At 57.2% G+C, this 23,420-nt stretch overlaps 2 protein-coding genes across 4 annotated transcripts in view; one reads left to right on the plus strand and one right to left on the minus strand.

Annotated features, from left to right (window-relative positions):
• The first annotated feature begins 3,349 nt into the window (after window positions 1-3,349).
• Window positions 3,350-8,412, plus strand: TRAF4 (TNF receptor associated factor 4). Its single transcript, XM_066979481.1, has 7 exons — window positions 3,350-3,551; window positions 5,583-5,634; window positions 5,963-6,067; window positions 6,151-6,312; window positions 6,528-6,689; window positions 6,765-6,920; window positions 7,328-8,412. The coding sequence occupies exons 1-7, from the start codon at window positions 3,409-3,411 to the stop codon at window positions 7,958-7,960; spliced, it is 1,413 nt and encodes a 470-aa protein (XP_066835582.1). The 5' UTR covers window positions 3,350-3,408; the 3' UTR covers window positions 7,961-8,412.
• A 5,330-nt stretch (window positions 8,413-13,742) lies between these two features.
• The window catches only part of FAM222B (family with sequence similarity 222 member B), a 35,188-nt gene continuing 25,510 nt past the window's right edge, over window positions 13,743-23,420 (minus strand). For 2 of the 3 annotated variants that reach the window (XM_066979438.1, XM_013201736.3), the window contains exons 2-3: window positions 23,000-23,127; window positions 13,743-17,761 (exon numbers count right to left, since the gene is read on the minus strand). In XM_066979438.1, the coding sequence (XP_066835539.1) occupies window positions 16,176-17,761; window positions 23,000-23,081 (1,668 nt within the window). In that variant the 5' untranslated portion in view covers window positions 23,082-23,127 and the 3' untranslated portion in view covers window positions 13,743-16,175. The remainder of the gene's footprint in view (window positions 17,762-22,999; window positions 23,128-23,420) is intronic. The other variant, XM_066979439.1, reaches the window with a different exon arrangement.

The raw sequence follows: 23,420 nt of genomic DNA on the forward strand, positions 1-23,420 counted from the left end.
TGAGATGGAATCTCTCTAATTATTTTTTGTGATTCTCTCCCGTCTTCAATGAGGGAAACCTCGCCGGGCTCTGCTAGGAGCCGACTGATCCCTCTGTCATGTGAAAGGTAATGAATTTCTGCAGGTCTCCTGCTCTTCCCTCCTTCGCCTCGCAGGCTCTGGCTGGGGAAGGGAGCAGGTCCTGTCCAGCCGGGAGAGGCGTGTGCAGTCCTGGCTGCAGACACGGCCTCCCTCTTTGGCTCCTGGCAGGGTGGGTGAATGGGTTTTTCCCCTGCCGTTTTGTTTCTTGTGGAGCTGCCTTTTCAGGCGGTTACACCCTGCTATCCCAGGAAGCTGACTTGTGTTCAAAGGCTCTGCCGGTGCCTTGGCACTCGCCTCGTGCTGCAGGTTACGGGGACAGCTCTGGCAGCCCTGCTGTCGGCGGAGGGGAAGGTGTAGCTGCTCCCAGACCAACCTGAGCACCAGGATAATTGCAGGGCTGGGGAAAATCACCTCGGAGCCCCTCTGGGCTGTTGTCTTCCCTCCCTGCGCTGAGCTGTGGGCACCGCCAGCTCCTACAGCAAGATTCCTCGTGGCTGTGCGGTGCTCGCCCTCCACCCACACAGCCCCCTTCTTGGGGCTCCCCTCAGCCCACACCGCATCCAAACACACCCCATGAGGAAGGATCCCTGCTCCAGCCTCACCAGGGCTGCTGGCTGGTGGGGACAGAAGTTCTGCCACCCTTTGCCTCGCCAACAGTGACACCAAAATGCTTCTGCCCCAGGGCCACATGGAGCCCTGAGAGCCAGGCTCCTTGTTCCAGCATGCTGCTGGCAGCCCCCTCTGCCCTGCTGGCGTTAGGTGGGTTGTTTTATGGCTTAACGAGGGGCTTCACACAGCAGTGCTGGTTCTGGGGGTGTCACCAGCTCGAATATTGGGACTTTTCCCCCCAGGCAGGGGGGGACCGGTGCCGCCTGGCGGGCTTGGTGCTGGGCTGGGGGTTGGCCGCCGAGGTCCGGAGCCCTGGGGATTTCGCAGCCTGCTCGCTCTGTTCAGCTGTGAAGCCCGGCGAGATGATTTGAATAATTTAATACCGGGCTGTGACCAAGCCTGGAGAAAGGGTAAAGGAAACAAAGAGGCCCCCAGCCCCGAGCAACAATAGCTCTTGAAACGACAAGCCGAGGCACGTCCGTGTGCCGGAGGCAGAGAGCAGCCCCGGCAAATAGGCCAGTTGCATTCCTCACGTCTGCTGCTTTGTTTCCCCACAGAAGCTCCCGGTGAAAACTGCAGGTCTCAGGGCTTCTGCCTTGATCCTCGCTTTGTCCCTGCGCCCCGGTGCTGGAAACGGCTGGAAGAGCTCGGCTCGGCCGCCCAGGGGCTGAGCACATCCCGGGGCCGTGAGGAGCGGGCTGGGGAGGCAGCGTGATGGGACGAGGGCTCCCGGTCCCGGGTGGTGCATCCCCGTCAGTGCCAACCTCACCTGGGTGACCGGGTCTGTTAATGTACACCGAGGTCTGTTTGTTTGCACCGAGGTCTGTTCGTTTTCACCGAGGTCTGTTCGTTTGCACCGGGGAAAAGCTGCCCGCAGGGAGGGACGGACACGAGGAGCCGCGGGCGGGCAGGCTCCGAGGGATGCTCGTTCCCATGCCTGCCGAGATCACACGTCCCACTGACCTCGGCCCCTTGCTGTCAGCAAGGGAAGGGCCAAAACCCGCCTGCTGCTCCCTGAGCTGCTCTGGGTTGGTTCTGGCACCTGTCCTGGTCACAGCCCTGTTCCCACGAGGCTTCGCAGCCACCCTCTGTCCGTCCAGCACCTCACCTTCTGCGGGCACCGGTCCCCAGGAACAGGGAGCGGGCTCTCCCCACTCCTTCCCCCGGGGCAAAAGGCGCCGCCTTGACTTCGTTAGAAGCCAGAGCGTCGGCTTTCTGTCCCTAAACGCGAGGCAGAGGGAAGGAAGGAGGAGAAGGAAGCCTCCCCGAGCCCAGATGGGTCCGGGGCCTGACCTGCCAGCGGGGCCGGGAACACATCCCCTCTCCAAAGGCGGTTGCCCTGCCTGGAGGTTGAGTGTCGCCTTTGTGCGAGACAAATGCCTCGCTGTAATGTGGAGTGCGGGGAGGGCTTTCATTAGGGAGAGGGGGAAAGGAGGGGATCTTTGTTTGCAGGGTCTGACACCTCCGGAGCCATCCTGCCGGCACAGCCAGCGCCTTCTGATGGCTTTGTCAGCTCCGGGCTAATTAGCAGAGATGGCTCTTCAGCGAGGTTAGAAACGAAAAATTTGGGAACATCAAAGAGATGGAGTTAATAGTGATAAAACTCTGCCTGCTCCATGCCTGCCATCGGAGGTGGGGGCTCTCTGGGCTCACGGGGAGCAGCTCAGGGGGGAGCCGCCCGGGATGCTGGCACAGGGGCTGCAGGACCCTCCTGGCCATCACCCGGCCCCACGGGGATGGTTTTGGGATGGGGCCGTGTCTCAGGGAGCTGGGATGGGTGTCGGGCAGTGGCTGTGGTTGCTGTGTGCTTGGCTCCGGGGTGTGCTGTGACTTGGTGGCAGAACCAAAGGGACCCGGGGCTGCTGCTGGGTCCTGCCCCGGGGGCTCCTGGCTCCGAGCAAACCCCACCAGGAGAAGCCAAATTTGAGCAGCCCAAACCCCCCGTGACAGCTGGCTGGTGGCACCGCTACCAGCTCCCCGTGCTCACCCGCCTGTCGTCCTATTTATTTATTTTTTTTAATTTAATTTTTACTTTTTGCACGTTGCGTTTCCAGGCTCTGGGCGAGATGGTTCAAGTTCAGCTCGCTGCTCCCCACCGGCTCATCGCAGCCCTCGGCGAAGCCCCTGGGGTGGCTGCCGCGCCAGCCTGAGCTGAGTTTTTCGTGCTCAGCGCCCATCGGGGCAGGATTCGCCCATGGCCGAGCCCAAACCCAGCCGTGGGGCGGCCCTGCTCCTGGCCACCCGGTGCCGGGGCCGGGGGTCATTTTAAGCAGGAGGAAGAAGAGAAGCGTGAGTGACAAGGGACACAGCCTGGCTGGCCCAGTGGGACCCCCAGCCCCCCCCCCTCTCCTCTGCTAACTGGGAACCGCTGCCGGGGGGGGGGGGGCTGGAACCAGTGACCCTGGCTGCTGGTAACGAAGCCCCCCAGCCGCTGCCCTAACCCCTGGGGCGAGGAACAAGCTCTCCGCGGTGCCCCACAGCCAGCCCTCCATCCCCAACACCCCCTTAAACCCCCCCCAAATCCACCCAAAACCCCGTCGGGGGGGCGGGCAGCGGGGCTGGGGGCGGCGTGGCTCCGCTTTTGTCGCCGCCCCGGGGAGGAGCCGGGTGCTGGGAGCCGGGAGCCGGGGCTCGGGCAGGAGGAGGAGGAGGAGGAGGAAGGCGAGCGGGGCCGGGAGCCGGCTGCGGGGCCGTGGGGGGGGGGGGGGGGGGGGGGCGATGCCGGGCTACGACTACAAGCTGCTGGAGCGGCCGCGGCGCCGGGTGCTGTGCCCGCTGTGCGGGAAGCCCATGCGGGAGCCCGTCCGCGTCTCCACCTGCGGCCACCGCTTCTGCGACACCTGCCTGCAGGAGTTCCTCAGGTGAGGACCCCCCCCAAACTCCCCCCCCCCTTTTAACCCCGCCGGGATATCACGCAGGGTCCCCCCCCCCCCCCACCCAAGGGTGCGGGCGCGCCGGATGGGTGCTGCTGGGGTTCGGGGAGGGGGCTGCAGGGCAAGGGGGGGGGGTGCGGGGCGCCCCCCCACGCGTGACAGCGGGCCGTGGGGGGGGGGGGGGTGAGGAGGAAGAGGAGGAGGAGAAGGAGGAAGAGGAGGAGGAGGAAGGCCAGGCGAAGCGCCGCGCTCCCAGCACCCTCCAACATCCTGCCCCGGCCGCGCAGGAAGGAAGCAGCACCCACCCCGGCACCCCGGAGACCCCCCCCAAACCCCCCGGGTTCCCCCCCCCCCCTCTTTTTCCCCGTCCCCCTCCATCCCCGGGGGAGCCCCGGGGGCGTGCGGCGGAGCCCGGCTGCGCCCCCCCCCCCCCCGGCCCCGCGTTCCGCCCGCCGCCGCCCCCGGCTCAGCCTCGCCCCGCTCCGGCGACCTTTGCACGGTCCCCGGGGGGGGGGCACGGGGCTGCCCGAGGCCGGTTTCTACGAAACCGGGCGTTCCCGGGGCCGGTGCCAGGCTGCGCCTCCGCTCCCGCACCCACCCGGGGCCGTGGGGCTCAGCTCCGGACACGGGGGGGGGGGGGATCCGTGCGCCCCCCCCCCCTCCCCAAAACCCCTTCTGTTTGGGTCTGGGGGGGTTCTGCCCCTTCGCCCCGGCTCGCCACGAAGGTCAGAGGCAAGGACGGTGCCCCCGGTGCTGCCTCAGCACATTCCCTGCCCGGCCGAGCGTGAGGAATGGGGAGGCTTTGTCGGGGATTCGCGCCCCAGACCCCCGCCCCGGTGGGGTTTACGGCCCCCGCTCCCCGATACCGGGCAGGGCCGGTGCTGCCACCCCGCTGCGTCCCCTCCCAAAGGCCTCGGGGCGATGCCGCCTCCCGAAAAGGGGCCTGGGGCTGCTGGTGGTGGTGGTGGTGGTCCTGCGGGAACGCCCGTGCAAACACGGCGGGCACGTGGCAGAGCGGGGCTGGACGTGGCCGTGCCCCGAGGGCTCGCACCCCGCTGCTGTCCCCATTATCCCTTGGTCCCCAGCACCGGGACACAGTGGCCATGGGGGATGTCACTGAGCTGATCCCGGTGACATCCCAGGCCAGCACGCGCTGGTGGCACTGCTGGGATGGCCACAACGTCTCGCGTCCCCTTGGCAGCCCCGGCCACCCCAGTGCTTGCCAAGGGCACACGGAGCGATCGGGGGCACGGGGTGTCCTCGTCCCCTTCACATCCCCGGGGATGCCAGAGCTTGGGTCCCTGCGTGTCCCTGCTGCTGTCCCCACGGGCAGCGCCCAAAGCTTCCCACCCTGGGCACGGTGCCATGGGGTGACGGTGGCTCCTGGCCAGCCGTGCCCCGTGCCAGGCTCCCCGTTGGGCTCCGTCCCCGTCCTGCGCCCCGCGACGCCTGGGGCTGCGCCGTACCCACCGGGGGCGCCCCCAGGGCCGGCTTTTGGCAGGAGCACCCCATCCTGCTGGGGTGCAGCCAGGTGGGGACCCGGTGTGCTGGGGACCCCGCTCCGTGCACGCAGCAGCTGCAGGTCCCGTGTCCCCCCACCCCGTTCCCACCTCGCCGGGGTGGCTGGCGGGGCCGTTTCCTGGCGAGGGGCAGCCCCCGGGGGCCGCGCATCCGGGCTGCACATCTGGAGCCCAGCTGCTGGCCCCGGCACCCGGGGCTGCCCGCAGCCCCGCCGGCCCCTGCCTCCATCCTTGGGGGGCGCGAGGGGGCTCCAGATGGTGTCAGCCCCCCCCCCAACAGCAGGGGGGCAGCCCGGGGGGCGTCTGGCGGGGGCATTTCCCAGCTCTGACAGATGGAGCGGCTGCTGCCGGGATTAGGGCTCCCCAAGGGCTGGATTTGGCACGCCGGGCGGGCAGCGCGGATGGCCTGGGCTGGGGGCTGGGGGCTTCGGGGGGGTCCTGTGGGACGTGTCACTGCCGTGCCCCAGCCCTGCCTGATCCCGACCCCTTTCTCTTGCAGCGAAGGCGTCTTCAAGTGCCCCGAGGACCAGCTGCCCCTGGACTACGCCAAGGTGAGTCTGGAGCTGCAGGCACAGCCGGGCATGTGGCCAGAGCACCCCGCTGGAAGGGGAACGTCCCCGTGTCCCCAGCGAGGGTCTCTGTGCCCCCGCCTGGCACAGCCCCGGCGCCTGGCACGGGTGCCTGCGCGGAAGCAAGAGCCCTTTGTGCCGCCGCGCTGGGAAACGGAAACCCGCTGCCGACAAAGGGCGCTTGTTCGCGTGCCGGCGGGGGGATCCGGCCCCGGGCACCGTGCCCATGGCTCCCCGCTGGGCTGGGGGGGGGGATGGAGGGGGCTGGTGAGGGATGCTGACATCCCGGTGCTGTCCTGTTCCCCAACAGATCTACCCCGACCCCGAGCTGGAGGCGCAAGTGTTGAGCCTGGCCATCCGCTGCATCCACAGCGAGGAGGGCTGCCGCTGGAGCGGGCTTATCAAACACCTCCAGGTAGGAGCTGGTGGGCAGGAGAGGAGCAGGGCTGCACCCTGGGGTGCCCCGGACCCCCCCCCTAACCATCCCTGTGCCCCCAGGCCCACCTTGGCACCTGCGCCTTCAACGTCATCCCCTGCCCCAACCGGTGCAGCGCCAAGCTGAGCCGCCGCGACCTGCCCGAGCACGTGCAGCACGGCTGCCCCAAGCGCCGGGTCAAGTGCGAGTTCTGCGCCAGCGACTTCACCGGGGAGGCCTTTGAGGTGGGCACCGGGGGGGGGACACGCCATGCCGGGGAGGGGGGGACACACAGCTGGCAGGGGTGGCATGGGGGGGCACGGCCTGGCTGGGGGCGTAGCCAGGACGGGGGGTGCAGGGTGGCCATGGGGGACGTGGATGGGGGACACCGTGGGGACACAGCCTGGCCGTGGGGACAGATCCTGGCCGTGGCTGGTGACGCTGCTGCTGCGGTCCCCAGGGCCACCAGGGCACGTGTCCCCAGGAGAGTGTGTACTGCGAGAACAAGTGCGGGGCCCGCATGATGCGGCGCCTGCTGTCCCAGCACACCCTGGCCGAGTGCCCCAAGCGCACGCAGCCCTGCACCTACTGCGCCAAGGAGTTCGTCTTCGACACCATCCAGGTGAGACGGGGCCCGTGGGGACGGGGCCGCCCCGCCGGCTCTCAGCGCCACCTGACCGCCATCCTCTGTCCCCAGAACCACCAGTACCAGTGTCCTCGGTACCCCGTGCCCTGCCCCAACCAGTGCGGGACGCCCAGCATCGCCCGGGAGGACGTGCCCAGCCACCTGAAGGAGAGCTGCAACACTGCCATGCTGCTGTGTCCCTTCAAGGAGGCTGGCTGCAAGCACCGGGTAAGCGTGGCCCCAGCCCCGTGCCAGCGTCCCCGTCCCCATCCCACCCCAGTGTCCTTACGCCTTCACGTGCCCCGCAGCATCCTCACAGCTCTCCTGCCCTGACATCTGTCCAGTCCCTCGTGGGGTTCCCATTCTGCTCTGCCCCATCCCTGTGGCCACCTGGTGTCCCCATCCTGTCCTGCGTCACTTTGCCACCCTGGTGTCCTCCCAGTGCCATCCCACCCTGGTGTCCCCGTGCCATCCCAGCCAGGTATCCCCGTGCCACCCCTCTCCCGTCCCACCCCTTTGTCCCCGTGCAGCCCTGCGCCACCCCGCTCCACCACCCCCATTCCCCAACGCCATCCCCGTGGCCTCCTCCTCCCACCCCATCCCACCCCCTGCTGACGTCCGCGCCGTCCCCGCAGTGCCCCAAGCTGGCCATGGGCCGGCACCTGGAGGAGAGCACCAAGGCTCACCTGGGCATGGTGTGCGCCCTGGTGAGCCGGCAGCGGCAGGAGATCCTGGAGCTGCGGCGCGACGTGGAGGAGCTGTCGGTGAGCAGCGACGGGATCCTCATCTGGAAGATCGCCGACTACGCCCGCAAGCTGCAGGAGGCCAAAGCCCGCAGCAACTACGAGTTCTTCAGCCCCCCCTTCTACACCCACAAGTACGGCTACAAGCTGCAGGTCTCGGCCTTCCTCAACGGCAACGGGAGCGGCGAGAGCAGCCACCTCTCCGTCTACATCCGCGTGCTGCCGGGCGAGTACGACAACCTGCTGGAGTGGCCCTTCTCCTACCGCGTCACCTTCTCCCTGCTGGACCAGAGCGACCCCTCGCTCTCCAAGCCCCAGCACATCACCGAGACCTTCCACCCCGACCCCAACTGGAAAAACTTCCAGAAGCCGGGGGCCTCGCGCGGGTCCCTGGACGAGAGCACCCTGGGCTTCGGCTACCCCAAGTTCATCTCCCACGAGGACATCAAGAAGCGCAACTACGTGCGGGACAACGCCATCTTCATCAAGGCCTCGGTGGAGATCCCCCAAAAGATCCTCGCCTGAGACCCAAATTCGGGGAGGGGGGTGGACGGGGGACAGGGGCCGTGAGCTGTGTGCCCAGCCCGGGCTGACCCCGATGGTGCTGAGCCCCCCGCCCCGGGGCTGGGGACCCCGCGGTGGCCGCGCCGGCGGCTCTCAGGGAGGCGGTGGGGGGGCTGCCCCCGTGCCCCCCGCTGGGGCTGGGACCCCGCCGTGCTCGGTGCTCAGCCCCTTCTCAGGTGCCCGGGGGTGCCGGGGGGCTGGGCCCCCCCCCAACTTCCTTGCTGGGGTGCCCGGTGGCCCCTGCCAGCCTTGCTGGGGACCCGGCGGGTCCCCGCTGCCCAGAGCCATATTTTGTAAGCCGGTGCCCCCCGGGAGCACGTTTGTTATTTATTACCCTGGGCCGGGGCCCGATGCCCCCTCCCCTGCCTCTTTTTTTTTTTGTTTTTTTCAATAAACTCTTCTTGTATTTATTACGGCCGCCTGAAGCTCCTTCCTGTGTCCCCCCCACCCCAGGCAGGGGACACGGCTGGGCGCCACGTCCCGGGACAGCACGGGGGGGGGGGTCCACATCCCCAGTGCCTGCCCATGGGGGGGGGGGGCAAGGAAAACGGGGCTGGGGGGCACGGCGCGGGTAATCCCTGACCCACATCCCTGTGGCAGACGGGTGCAGACGGTTAATTCGGTAATCACCGGCGGCGGGGGGGTCGCCAGGCCCCAGGGTGCTGATATCTTGCAGCCCCCCCCCGCCGGAGACCCCCCCAGCCCTTTGTTAGGCAATCAGGGCTCCAGGGGAGGCAATAATTCGGGGCAAATGGGGGGCAGCGGGTGGCAGTGGGGGTGTTGGGGTGGTTTGGGGGCTCAGCTGGATCAGGCCCCATGGGACCCCCCCCCCCCCCTCCCCCCAGTCACCCCAGTACGATGGGGGGGGCGCTGCCCCCAGGCTGATCCCACGGCTGGGTTAGTGCTGCCCGGCTGGATGCAGCCCCCCCACCCTGATCCCAGCTGGGCTGGGGGGGACACGGGGCAGCCTGTCCCACCCCAGCCCCACCGGACTGTCCCAGTGCCACACTGGTGCCCAGTGCCAGCTGTACTGGTGCCCAGTGCCAGCTGTACTGGGGCCAAAAGCCAGCGCTGTGCTGGTCAATGCCAGCGACGACTGGTGCCCAGCCTCAGCCCGTGTTGGTGCCCAGTGCCAGCCCACACTGGTGCCCAGTAACAGCCTCTACTGGTGCCTGACGTAACCCCATACTGGTGCCCAGTGACAGTCTGTACTGGCCTCTGGTGTGATCGCACATGCGACTGGTCTTTGTCTGTATTGGTGCCCCACCAGTCCCTTACTGGTGCCCAGTATCAGCCCGTACTGGTGCCCCACTAGTGCCGTACTGGTGCCCCCCCCCCCCCCGGTCCCTCCGGTGCTCGCTGCCGCCGCCGCGCGGTGCCGGGGCTCGGGGCCGGGGCACGGCCGGGGCTGGGGCCCCCCCTCCCGGCCGGCCGCGGTCCCTTCCCCACGGGTCCTCCCGGACCGGAGGGCCGAGCACAAACCCAGTTTTTCCCTGCGGAGCCCAAACCCGCATTTCTCTTTATTTTTTTGTGGCTCAGGGGCCGCAGCACGCTCAGGGTGCCAGCACGGAGCCGGGCTGCCCCCCCCCCCCCCCCCCCCGCAGCCTTTTGCTGAGCCTTGCACCAAACAACACCCCAGCCAGTTATGAAATCCGATTTATGAAATGAGCTGAAAGCCGCAGCTCTCACACCAAAAGGCTGGCAGCCACGGACCCGTGCTGCCGGTGTGCGGCGCGGTGCCCAAGAACTGGTGGAACCCACCCCAAAAATGACCACGACCCCGAGCCGCCTCTTCCCCTTATTTTCACCCCCCATTTTTTTTTTTCCCCCTTTCTCCTTCCAATCTTTGGTGTGAATTTGCCCTAAGGTGCTGCACGGCTTCACCGCATACCCCGGCACCGAGCCCGCTCCCCGGGCACCTCTCGCCCTTCAGGTCTCCGCGGGATCCGTTCGGAGACGGGGAGGGCAAATCCCCGGCAAGAACCGGGTTGAGAAGCAGGAGATGCTCCTGTTATTCACGGGGGAGATGGGGATGAATCGATGCGCTGCTAAATTTAGACTCAAGGAGCGAGTTTAAAAATAAACTTCCTGGAAAGTTGTGGGAAGTTTGTTGCAAAGGCCCCCGATCTGCTGAACGCGTATCGAGGTGCCTTGCTCGCTGCTCCAGCCCCGTTTTTTGATCCTGGCTGGCTCCCCCCAGCACAGAAGGTCTTACAAATAACCCCCATCACCAGGAAGCCCCCAGCCCCACCAGCAGGGGCCAGCCCCTGCCCCACAGCACACCCACAGCCGAAGACCCCCACTGGGGGGGGGGGGGAAACCTAACCCCTCTCAAACCCTACAAACCCTTTGGGTTGTAGGCAAGCGAGGTTTCGAGCCCGACGCGGGCGTTTGCGCCGTTCATGGGCGCGCCTTTAGCTAAGGTGTCTGAACCAGGCATTAATATTTCATAAGGGTTAAAAACAAACAACAACAACAAAAAAAAACACAAAGACAAAAGTGCTTTTTGCGTCCTTTATTAAAAACCTGCCTGGGCTCCCCCGCCTCCCCCAGCCCTTCCCAGGAACGCATGGTTTGAGCACCAGGGCAGCGAGGGAGAGGGTTTACTGGGGGGGGAGCAATGAAACCCCCGGTGCGATTTCACCTCTTCAATTTTAACACGTCTCCCAGGCCAGCAGCCCTCCCGGCTGAAGCAACGGCTTGTACCCAATTGCCTCGAAATTAGCTTAAACTAATTAGATAAAATACTCCAGTAATTTTATTACAATTTGGCCTTGTCGAGCACTGGACGAGTGTCAGAAGCGCCGCAGCTGCGCCACGACCCCACCAGCAGCCCAAGAGCCCGGCCAGGCCTCCGCATGCACCCAGGGCCCCCGCGCTGCGTGGGGCTGGATGGTAAATCTGGGGCCGAAAGCAAAGAATTAAACCCGGTTTTGTGGCATCGGCCAGGCTGGAGCGGAGCAGAGGCACCGGGCAGGAACCACCTCCTGCCCTTGCATCATCCCCAATCCCCCTCCGTTCAGCTGGGGGGAAATTTGGGGACATGGCATGGCATTTTAAATTGGGTGAATTTAAGTTCAGTGCTGTCCCGTTCCCAGCCTGGTGTTGGTTTATTCGCTACAGCTTCCCGTGTGCTGATTTTCTACACCTCCCATTGCGCATTGCCTACCTTGGACCCAAATCAATTTTGGCAACGTGAGCCCAGCACAGGGGGAAAAGACCAAACATAGCAGTTGAACTGTCGAAAGAAACCCACGCTCGACCTAAAGAGGAAGTTTCCAAGGGTTGAACCTACTCTGCCTTCCACCAGAGGCTGGGTTAGCTGTGCCTGCACCTAACTCCTCGGCGGTGGCAGCAGCTGCTCGTGCTGAGGTCCCCACTGGCCCAATATCCCCACGCCGATAACCAGGGCTAGCTGATGTAAGAGGCTTTGGAAGAGGCTCTGCAGAACGGATTCCTCCTTGTGGAGACTGATGGAGACCGAAGTGGTTCAGGCAACCCCACAAAAGATGTTCGTTTGTCATCAGAGAAATTTAGACGCCCATGTCTTTCGAGCGAGTGCAGAGGGGTTTGGAAAAAAATCAGTAGTTGTTTTGTTGTTCTCTCTTCTTGCAGAGGAAAACACACAGTCAGTCCCGTAAAGGAGCTACATGACCACTGGGAATGGAGGGAACCCCCTTGGCTCCCGTCTTCTGGAAGAGGTCTATAAACGTTATGATCCCCTTTAAAAATCTTTATTTAGTTCTATGCTAAGAACCCAAACTGGGAATTTATTGCACACGCTGTTGGTGTCAAGGCTTCAGAGGGCATCGCTGGGAGCAGCCCCAAACACCCCGAGCCCTTCTCCCACCCCGGAGGAGCAGCCCCGTAGGGGCAGGGCGAGGGACGGACCTGGCCTCAGCATTTGTTCCACCTGGGCAGGACGTCAGACTCCTCTCCCACTGACGTTGTGAGCAATTCTTTCAGCACTTCCCTGCCTCTGACACTCTGCATCGCTTCTGTTCCTCCCGGCCTCCTCGGTGCTCTTAGGGGAGAAGGGCAGCCAGCTCCTACCCCACGCACTGTGCCCACGCACCCTGAGCCCCCTCCCCAAATTCCCTTTAGGATGTGTCCAACCCCAACCACATCAAGCACCCGCTGGGTATTTCTGTACCCCCCCCCACGGGCCAACCTGCCTCACGCACTCGCCCTGCACACAAACAGCACAAGGGGCAGAGGGACCAGGGCTCTCTTTCTCTCTCTCTTTTTTTTTTCCTGCTTTACTTTTTTATTTTTCCTGCAGACAAAAAAAAAAAAATCTAGTTCATACCCGTAGCACATAAGAAGCAGCGTATATAATCAGTATGTGGTTTAATCAAATACAGCAGCAATTCCCCGTTGTCTCCACTGTGAGCCCCAGCAAACATTTCTGTTTGGTTTCTACGGGAGTGGCCAAGTCCCACGGAGACGTCTTTCACAGCGTAAGCTTAAAGAAAGGAAATTCACAAGTGTCTTTATAAAACGTTAACTTTGGGCTGTAACAAACTGGGCTTGAGATTTAACAGCTTCAAAGCTTCTGCTCAAAAGAAAAGACACGGAGATGGAAGCTTCCTCCTGGAAGGTTTTACACCACTTTCCTGTTTATCCCTTCTAGAAGCTATTTCATGCCAACCTTCGGCTGGCAGGGGAGGTGCTAGAAACCACCAGGATAAGATTCTGCTAAACCAGCATGGTACTGTACAGGGGACAGGGTTCGGTGCTGACAACACAGCATAAATAGTTCAGAAAAACATCTGCAAATACCCTGCTCTTTCCTCAAAGAGCAGAATTGCCACCTGCGGGTACCCAGGCTCCGCGTACGAGCACGGAACCAGAAATCTGGTGCTCGTGCTTCCTACGCTGGAGGTCCCGAAGCGACTGAGCCGCCGAAGAAAAAAAAAAAAAAAAAAGGCAAAAAGGAAAGAAGGCAAGCGCTGCGGTGGGAGCAGCGGTGTGAACTCCTGGAAGGCAGCCGCCTGCCTTGGCATCCCCAGGAGCCAAGGGGTGCTGGTCCCTGCGCCGCTGCTGCCACCGCGTTCGGCGCCATGAGCGGCACCGGCCTCTGGGCTGTCCTTCAGCGAGGAAAGGCCCAGCGCAGAGCGGAGCGTGAAATAAACGGCACAGAAACACCTCCTACCGCACCGCGGTGCCACTGGCCTCGGGCTTAAGCCTCACCCGCTCCTCCCTTCGCCACCCGGCTGGGCAGCGGTGCCACGCGGGGCCGCCCTGCAGGCTGCGGCTGGGCTCCCTGCGCCTAGGAAGGAGGCAGGACGGCGGTTGTATTTCTCTGTGCAGACCTGATGGGGAAGGAGGAGAAAGGAGAAGCTATTAGCTGCTGCGCAAAGGCGAACGGTCGCGGTTAAAAAAAAGCCCTCGCTCCTAGAACAAAAAGAAAAAAAAGGAAGTGTTTTAGTATGTTTTAATAGGAGAGCGATGCCTATTTTTTCAAGCAGGCACCTGGCAACGTCCCACCTGGATGAGGCTTGGGAATATTTTTGCTTCCCAGTCCTGCTGTGCCAGGGAAAAGTCTGAGAGGTCGTGGCTCTCTGCAGAGCAAGTCACGGCGGTTCCCAGCGTACATCCATCGCTAACAGCCACATTTAATGCCAGGCATCAAAACCACTTCAGCAAAGACCACGACACGGGGCTCTGCTCAAGGCTCTCTCTTAGGAGAAGAGCAGGAAGGAAAAAAAAAAATAGTTTTAAATAAGAGTCTGGGGTCAGATTTGTAGCAGGCTAACGAAGAGAGGAGATGCCAATATTTTATTTAGTAAAAAGGTACGTATTCAGGTAGCAGAACACCTTACAGTAACTAACTTAGCAGGAAATGTTAAAGTCATAGCACAGCCCTAGATCGATTTGGGGGAGCGGGAGAGGGGAGACGACAGGGAGACTGTAAGGGAAGCAGCTTCAGACTCGAGCCGTGGCTTCCAATATAATGTATTCAGAAAAATATTGCATGAAAAGCCTCAGGATTTTAGTTCTTTCATAGATGTATATTTACCAGTTTTCACAAAGACTGCAGGAATACGATTATAAACAATAAATTAGGACTTCATGTTGCTATCATTTGGCATAACACAATCAGGCAATTTTTCCTTTTTAAATATAAGGCAACACAAGCCAACACATAATTTAATCCGTCTTTAGTCAAATTGCTTAACTTTGCTAAAGAGTTATCACTAAAGAACGGCTTATAGTACACTTAAAGGAATTTAAATAATGACATAAGTGTACTAACTTACGCAAGGAGTCAGAAAACGTACTCTGCTAAGCTTTGAAACCTAAATATTTGTTACAGCCCAGGACTACACATCTAAATTAAAAAAATACAAATAAATGTTTTCTAATTTTTCCATTTACGAAAAAACTTTAAGAATCTCTAGCCAACTATGACGTCACTTCAAAACTTGTAAGGTTTTTTTTTTGTGTTTTTTTTTTTTTTTTTAATTTTTGTATGATGTCTTAAGATTTTAAACCATGCTCGTTAAGGAAAGTTCAAGGAGCAAATACTTAAGGCTTTGTTTTTCAAAGGGCTGTGAGGGAGGCCAGTGGATGGCAGAGGCCAGTGGGTTCACCCATACACAATGCTACTCAAACCCACACTACCAGGCGACATTCATACAGAAATATTACACTTAAAAGTTACAGTGTAGAGCAATAGTTTTTTTTTTTTTTTAGCCAGTGTACATATAAAGAATCAATGCATTTATTTTATTTTTTTTTTTTAATTTCCAAACTTGATTGTGATCATTATGTTCAAGTATTAGCCTCGTTGACAGAGATGAGGAATTTTCTACTTACAACAAATTCGGCTCTCAAAAAGGAAAGGTTATGTTTCAAGACACGGAAGAGAACAAGACGCTGAGGTTACCAATAGTTAGTGTCCTACCGGTCACTGACTCGACTAGCTGCTGCGAGTGACTTGGGGAAGGAACAGAAGTAGTTAGGCACCGAGACTCCGGGAAGAAGGTACGTTATTAACAGCTCCGCTAATTCCCAGAGAGGAGAATCGTTCCATTAAATCAGCTGGGGCATTTGGCCGTAGGATACGGGACTCTAAAGTCCCCCGGTGTCTCGTGGCCGGAGCTTCGCTTCGGATCCACCGCCTCCCGCTCCACCAGAACCGCTGCTGGAATGTGAGAACATCGAGAACGTGGCTCCGCGCCTCCGTTCATCGCACCGGAGACGAGCTGGAGTTACGTCTCCTCGCCCTGAAATTCATTCTAGCTACCGGAGAAAGCGGCTGAACCCTTTTTGGAGTTGTCAGTGGGTCTGGATTCCCCGAGGCGAGCCGCAGCGCAGCCCATCGCCTGGGGACGGCCAGACTCCTAGCAGCGAGGGGTTCAGACGACGTTAGCTGGCAAAAGAGGAGCGGAGAAGGGAAATGTGATGCAGAAAAAGGCAGCTACCGACGGCAGCCAGGCTGCCTGGGCCCTAAAACCGCCAATCCCCCTCCCCACACCCTGTCCACAAAAAAAAAAAGTGTCGGAAAAAAAAATAATATCTGTCGGAGACTTTTGACTTTGGACAAAGTCTAAACGATAAACGCCGGCATCTCCGCAAGAAACGGCTGGAAAGCTTCTTCCTATATTAATGCCTAAATACGTACCCCTAGCTAGCTCTTTTCAAACGTAGGCTCCTTTTTCAATTAAATAGGCCTCTAGACAGTGCAAATGGTCAATGTTTAATGCATTAATGAAATGGGCTTTCGAGTCGAAAATAAGCCCTGCTTCCTGACAAATTCTGTTGCTCTTAATCTTCAGAGGAAATTGAGATGGAAATTTAAGCGGCTACACTACCTGGCTCTTCAAGGAGCTGGCGAACAGATGCAACTGTGAAACCCTGCAGCAACTCAACATCAGTCCAGCACGTAGTTACTAAGCAGAAGGCAAAAGCAGCACAAAGGGGATTCTGCGGTGAGGAAACAGCTGTGGCGTGAAGTAGTGTAATGAAATTCTTTGAAACAAAAGGCATGTTAAATATTTGATGCATAAAGGAGAGAGAGATAACATGTAAGCAAAGCTTTTAAATATACAGTATGTCTTCTTCCAACGGTTACTATAATGATCACACAAGTTTGCAAGTTAAAAATGCCTTGCTTATTAATTAAAATTAAGACTAAACCTCTAATTCTGTCTGTGAAAGTGACTGCAGCCTATCTATACCCTGGGTGTTGAATATGAAGATTTCGACTATCGGTTGGTTCAGGTGCTCGGTTCATGGGGGGCCGATGGACTTTTCCCAGCACGGCCATGCTCTGATCTCTGAAGCAAGACTGCTGGAAGTCCCCGCTTAGGTAATCCATGGTCTGCATCACATTATTCTGGCTGGATGGACCAGCTCCAGCTCTGTAATGAGTTCCTCCCGCACAATCTAGCGGCGCTCCTGCCGGCTGTCCCCCGTGGAAAGGCATGGCGAGGTCCTGGGACCCGGAGCTGTCGCTGTTGGGCGTGGGCAGGATGTTATTCCACATGGGCTGGAAATAGTGCCCGTTGGTGTACGGCAAGGGTCCCTGCAGGCCGTTCACAGGCGGAGAGGGCGTGGGCTTCTCGAGGGGGGGCTTCAAGCTGAACGACTGGCCCATGCACAGTTCTTGAGGGTAGCTGGACGTTTTTCCGGGGAAGCTCTGCCCTGCCATCTCTCTCTGAGGGTGCTTCCCCACGAGTCCAGCGGGCCCAGCAGCGTCCCCGCACATTTGCTGCAGATGTGCAAGCTGGTGCTGGTTCCACGCGACCGATTTGATTTCGTTCTGGTACGCAGGCGGCACCCTGTTAATATTCACCATGGGCACGTTAACGGAGGCAGAAGGAATAGCAGCAGCAGCATGGTCTACAGGGTTTACTACACAGGAAGGCATGGGCGTAGGGACATTGTGAGTAGATACCCTGGTACTTGCATTGATAAGCAGGTTGCGACTTATGGGGCTGGGGTTGGCGATCTGTCCCTCACAGACTGAGGTAGTGCTAATGCCAGCTCTGGCCTGGCAGAACTGGTTGATCTGGTGCACGATGCTGCTCAGGTCCGGTGGCTGGTTCTGCTGCAGGGTGGCAGCCATAGAGAGGGGAATGGTTGAGGTAGACACGGTCACATTCGGCGGCGCGTCTGCATCCGGCATCTTTCTGCTTCCATGTAAACCCGGCTGCAGCAAAGGGTTCGGGGGGTGCTGCAGAGTCTGGTGTGCCATGGGCTGAGGATGCTGCAAGCCCTGCGGCTGCTGCATATTCTGAGGGTGCGGCAGCGCCTGCGGCTGCGGTATCCCCTGAGGGTGCGGTAAGCTTTGTGGCTGTGGTATACCCTGAGGGTGCTGCAAAGTCTGTGGCTGCGGGATGCTCTGGGGGTGCGGCAAAGTCTGTGCATGCTGGAGAGCCTGCTGGCGAGCAAGCGCCTGGGGGTGGGTTAAAGTGCTAGGTGCAACGTAGGGGGTGGAAGGGGGATTCATCATCGCTTCCGGCAGCAGACGTGTGCGTGTCCCGTCAAAGTCCTTGATAATTCCTTTCGCTGGAGATTTGACTATGGCCAGGAGGCCCGTTTTCGTGGTGGCCTGAGACGGGTAAGGACTGTACCTCTGGCCCGAAGTATCAAGTCCGTTCACAGTACGGCGTATGTGTTTCCTCTGGGGAACCTTGACACTGTTTGGAAAAATCTTTATAGTCAGTGGATTGTTGGCGACCTTCTTAGCATAAGCATCCAATTCTGCTGGGGTAGGATACTGTGCAGATCTCATTTTCTGTGTAGTGTCCCCTGCGGAGAAAGGAAATTCATCAATACTGACTCTGGCAAGCAAGGGACCAACCCCAGGACACGACAACCACGCAGCAAGGGGAGGAAATCTCCAGGGAACCGAGAGGCACCAACTTCATCTTCCCACACCAGCGGATCGCCTACCAGATCCCTCGTTCCCTTTATTACCTGGAGACCAACAGAAACCCAGTTCAACTTCAGGCAAAAACTGCCTAGAGGAGCAAAACCAAACCAGGGTTTCGATCAGAGTACGTTTACAGCTGGACAAAACCAGGTAACGTGCTTTAAGCATTGGAGCCTGCAGTACTTATTGTGGCTGGTGGTGGTGGGCCAGTCTTTCGTCTCTTAATTTAAGGCTGCCTCCCCGTGACCCTTCGAGCCATTCTCAAAATCTTTAGCGTGTAATTCAGAAATCAGAAAGTTATGAATTAAACATTAAACTCACGGAACGCCGAGGTGGGAGCCTTACAAAGCACTTCGGCTCAAGCCTCCATTTAAATCTGAGCTCTTTCCTAGATGCTGCCATCTGAAAGCACTCTGAGTGTCTTTTTGTCCATTAGGAAGTCCTTGTCAGTCCAAGTTCAGCAAATGGAAGCAGGCTACGCGTACGTTATTTTATGGCTGGCAATTATTCCTTCAGCTGAATTTTCAGCCTGGCACCTTGCTAGGGACAGCAGCCCGGTCGGTATCAAACAGCAGAACTGTGTGATTACCTCACAAGATTAAAACCATGCTGCTCCGCAGACACAGACAAAAGACTTCTGGAGACAGAGGTGTGGTTTCACTTGTGCTGATTTACCAGATACCTACCTTGCCTACCAGCTTGAAGTGCTTTTGGAAAGAACTTCAGAAATGTGGGGAAGTGCTTGTGCCTCCCGTTGCAATCTCACTCCAAGCAGAGACTTGGGCCCTTTCCCTACCACGAAACTCCTACTTCAGAAGTCATTTTGTAATCTTCAAATAATGACTCACAGCTTTTACAATCCGACTTTGCTTTTGCCTTTTTTATAATCCCCACCTTGCAAACAGCAAAAAACGCCCATCCTTTTTGCTCAACTTTTCAGCATCCCCGTGCCTGAAAGGAGGTGAAACACAGGAGCCAGCTCCTCCAGAGCCCAAGAGCATCCCAGCCCTGCATCTGGCTCTCTGACCCGCGGAAATCGAAGTGCTTGATGCTCTCAGGCAAGCAGCCTTTTCTTTTGAAAATCCATCTCTGATTCTTCTAAGCAAATTGCCTCCAAAAGGCTCCCGAATGCAGCTGAAGCCCGAGGAGCAGCCGGCTCGCACTCGCTGTCTCTGCGTCCTGCGGCTTCCAGCCTTCCCGAGCGAGGAGATCAGTGCCGCTCTAAGAGCACTCACCGTCAGAAAGTAAGGGCCAGAAAACGGAAAATAGGATGAATACCGAAAGGAAGGATAATTATAGAAGTATTAAAAATACCTTTTGTGAAACGAGAAGCCCTGCAAGCGGGCTGCCGTGGGTCCCTAGCACAGCACGCACCGCGCTGCCGTTTATACTCGTCCCTCTGCGTGCTGTCCAAACACTGGCACACAGCACCCTTCTTCTTAATCAAAGCACTCATTTGATATTAACCTGAATATCCTCTCTGTTCCTAGCCCCGTATCTTCCGCTGCAGGCAGGCGGTTTCTGTCTGTCCTTTTGAGAGCTGCTGTGTCCCTAACGGGGAGCAGAACCTCTGAATCGCGTTCATCAGAGGCCAAGGCCTCCGTGAGCTTCCCAACCTTTATTTTTAGCAATGTTCCAAACTCACCAAGTTCTGTTTCTTCCCCCCGGGACGACCCCTTGCAACACGCCACGAATCAGAGAAGAGCCATCAGCAAGGGACAAAGGAGCCCACACCTTTCTGTATCACGGTTTAAGTTATGGTCGTGGCCATTTTCACACAAAGCTTTCATTTCCAGGTGAAAAATTCAGTAGATACTTTGACATCTTTCTCATCAAAATTTCCCTGCCTGCTTGAAACTTCTATAGGCACACCAGCAACTTAGGTGGTAAACATTAACGCTGGATGGATACACTAGGTATTCTTTTCCTCAAGCATCCGTCCTTCTGTTACGCAGCAACTGCAAGGGAAGCTTTTAGGAAGGAACTGACTTTGTTTGGCCAGGCTGCATCTGCCGGTTACAGCGTACCTGCAGTCCTGAATCTGGATGGATTCCTTCCTCCGAAGGGTGAAAACAACCCCTCAGTCAGGCTTAAGCAACGCATGAACGTCACGTTTGGTATCCTACGAAATGGTAAACCATCTTGTAAATCCCTTGGACGGGATCTTCCGGAACCAACCATTTCCAACAGATCTCTTTTTTCATACGGCTAACATTATGATTACTCTTACTGTGAACTACCTCACCTATTCTACTTAGGCCTGACCGAGATGATGGGTCCCAACGTCCTGCTTAAAACGTTGTGTTTTGCTGGTAGTTCCACAGGCAAGATCCGATGGTTGGAATAATTAAGGCAACAACAACAAGTATCATGAGAAAGGAGAAACACATTACAGGGTGATCAAGAGTCTGAATAGCTGACCAAAATACCCTATAAACCAGTAAAGAAGGATTAGGTCTTGTAACTAAGGGAATGGAAAACCAGCTAGAATAGACTGAAAGAAAATGTTGGTATTAGGAAGAACGCATGCGTGATCTGTGGGCAAGTGCCAGAACTCTGTACCAGGCCACAAAGGTTCCATGAAGAAAGCAACAGGACGGTGAATGCAAGGCAGAATACTTTTTGTTGAAAAGCAATTATTTCATGTTTACTACAGGGTAAAGCCGTGCATACGAGCAATTACCCCCATAAACCGATCGCGCTAACGCTGAGGCAAGCGGCTCACCTGCTTGCATCCTTGCAGGCGTCGCACCACGCCGGAGCTATTTTTGTCAGATGAGATACACTCCTCTGCCTCACCTCAGCACTAATGCAACATCTTTCAAGTGCACTTCACATTAAGCCTTTAAACCCCACAGCTTTTAGAATTGCCTATGGTTAAATTTTCATTAACGTTAAATAAAACACAACCGGGCCTTCAGGATTCCTGCCCTGTTGAGAGCGTCTGCACCGGGACGAGCGAAAAGCAGCCGTGCTCGCCTTCTGCACAGAGGTCTCGGCCGCAGAAGACTTTACAGAAGGAGCCTCAGCTCCCAGATCGGAGGTGATTTTGGCTGAGGATGCTGCCTTCGGCCTCAGCTGCCCGCACCGCCTGTCCTGTGATGCTGTCATAGGTTGGGATTCGAAGGAAAATAGGAAATCTGAAGTCCCTTACTGGTTCAGTTTCAAAAGGAAGAAATAGGTGTGATCAATCCACAAAGCTCCTACTCCACGGACCATCTTTAAGAAAAATGCCTCTTATTTGAAAGTAAGAAAAAAAAAGATAATTGAGCCAGTGTGGAATTTTAAGCGTGAATAAAAGTCTGATCCAGAAAACGACACTTAAATCGTTAATACAAACACGGTAAGTCTGAATAAAGGTTATCAGGCGGAGTTCTGTGCCTTTTGCTAAAGCAACAGCACCATTATTAAAGCCCTATCCCACCCCCCATCAAAAGTCACGAGTCACTGTTCATTAAAAATACTCATTAACTCAGCTTTCCCTTGGCCAGGGGCTAGACCGCTCGTGCATATACAGTATGTAGAGAAATGCACCAATTAATCTTACACACATCTGCAGCAGGGGTGAGCGAGGTCTGTACAAGCAGTTTCCTCCTCCATATAAATCAGAACAAACTGGAAGAGCTGAGCATTACCACCGCCAGCCTGTGCCTGCCAGCTACTTTTGTCCTAAATTCTCTTAAATGCAGTGCCCCGAACACTTCACTAAGCAGCACGCAGCGACGCTTTCAGCACGGGGATACGTCGTTCTCCGGAACAGCACCGGGTACCATCAGGTTAAAACGCTGCCCCCACACCAGCACACTGCCTTGTAAGCTGTGTAATTAGCAAACACCTGAATTATGCACAGCTACCCTCGCACGAACCTAAGTGATTTGCTTTCAGGGCTGAGCTTTCCAATCCGCCAAAGACACTTCTCGTAATGCCAGAGCCGAGGCACGGCCTCACCACGGCAGCCTGCCTTTTGGATAAGCACATTTTAGTCAGCAAAATTCAGACTGGAAATGGAAAGGGAGAAGGGGAAAGCCTAGTTTTGCACCTTCTGATGAAGTCCTTTTGTGAGTAAGGATTTTTACAATCGCCACAAGTGTCATTACAGGCACCAAGCCTGTGGAGTCGGCATAAATGCTCCCTAAGAGGTGCTGGGGAGCACCCGTGTACGTGAACAATGTCACGCACCACCGGCAGGACTGGTACTTTGAGAATGTCACCCTTAACTGCAAAATTAGCTTACCTATTTTCAGCAGCATCTTACCATGTTAACAATTTAGCTCTAACCGGAGAGTTAATTACTTGGTTTTAAAGAGCAACGAGTCCACGAGCAGACCGAGGGTACCAAGATCTCCCAGTGCACGTTTCGAATGCAAGACACATCCCTGTGAGCCAAGTACACAGCTCTTATGTAGAAACCTTCTGTAATTTCAGCTGAACAATCAGGGTACAAAAATAAAGAGCAGAGACAGAGCCAGATTTTAAAAACCTCTAGCCAATAACCTTGCATTCCCAAGTGTAAGTTCTCCTGAAAATACCACTTCGACTATCAAAAGGAACACTGAAGTTATCAGGCATGAATTATCACAGTACTCTGCAGACAGATTTTGAGAGGCACCAAAGAGACATCAGAAAGAAGACGGAAACTTTGAACTTTAGTAATTTGGGCTGGATCACTAATATTTGCAGCATATGCCCCAGGTGTGTAGAACAACAGAGCTGACCTCAACAGGTTTGCATTAGCCCGATCTAGCTTTTATGGGTGTCTACGAGTAATTAAACGAATCGAAATGAAAGAGTCGGGAAAAAGTTGTGTTAAGAAGCAAGTCAACCGGCACACTTTTAGCACAACATGTTTCCAGCAGAGGCATGAATCTCACAGAACCCTTGCCTGCATTTTGTCTCGTGGTGGTTAAAATTAACCTCTGGAAAGCCCTGCTGCACGCACGTGAACCTCCACAGCGCTTTCTCGTAGCCATTACTGAGGGATGCCTTGAAGGCACAACAAAACGAGGCCTCTAACATTAAACGGTTTTTCCACCGTACCCTAAATGTTTATTTCACAGCTGTACCAGAGCCAGATTTAACAGTTAACCACATCCTGCAGACAAAACGTCACTCACATTTCTGAAGTCCAGTGTTCATCTGCGTGTAAGAAAGAAGCTGAAAGGAGAGGTCACCTGGTCCTGGCAGACAGGCCAGCATGGCAGACAGGCACTAACACAACATGGGGCATTCACTCCTCTGCACACTGCAACAACAGAGAGACAATTCAAAGTTATAATACACGGAGGAACACGGAAAAGAAAGAGGCAGAGAGCCGTCCCTGGGTGAAGGCCTGACCAAGCACAGATGCACGACCACTGGCCCGTACCGGATCTCGTGGCAGCAGTGGAAACGCTTCGAGAAGTGGGTCAGCTACTTGCTTACACCAAAATACCTCTGCTGTCTGACACGCAGAGGGGGATCCTTAACTCTCTCTTGGATTTCAAAGACGGTTGTTACGGATGGCAAAGAAACCACCCTCGTCCATTTGACTATACA

This window comes from Anser cygnoides, chromosome 18 (assembly GCF_040182565.1).
Source record: "Anser cygnoides isolate HZ-2024a breed goose chromosome 18, Taihu_goose_T2T_genome, whole genome shotgun sequence".
NCBI lineage: Eukaryota > Metazoa > Chordata > Aves > Anseriformes > Anatidae > Anser > Anser cygnoides.

Coding starts and splice junctions, on each gene's coding strand:
- TRAF4 (XM_066979481.1), top strand. CDS start 3,409: ATGCCGGGCTACGACTACAAGCTGCTGGAGCGGCCGCGGCGCCGGGTG. Junction 3,552..5,582: donor TGCCTGCAGGAGTTCCTCAG/GTGAGGACCCCC, acceptor TTTCTCTTGCAG/CGAAGGCGTCTTCAAGTGCC. Junction 6,921..7,327: donor AGGCTGGCTGCAAGCACCGG/GTAAGCGTGGCC, acceptor CCGTCCCCGCAG/TGCCCCAAGCTGGCCATGGG.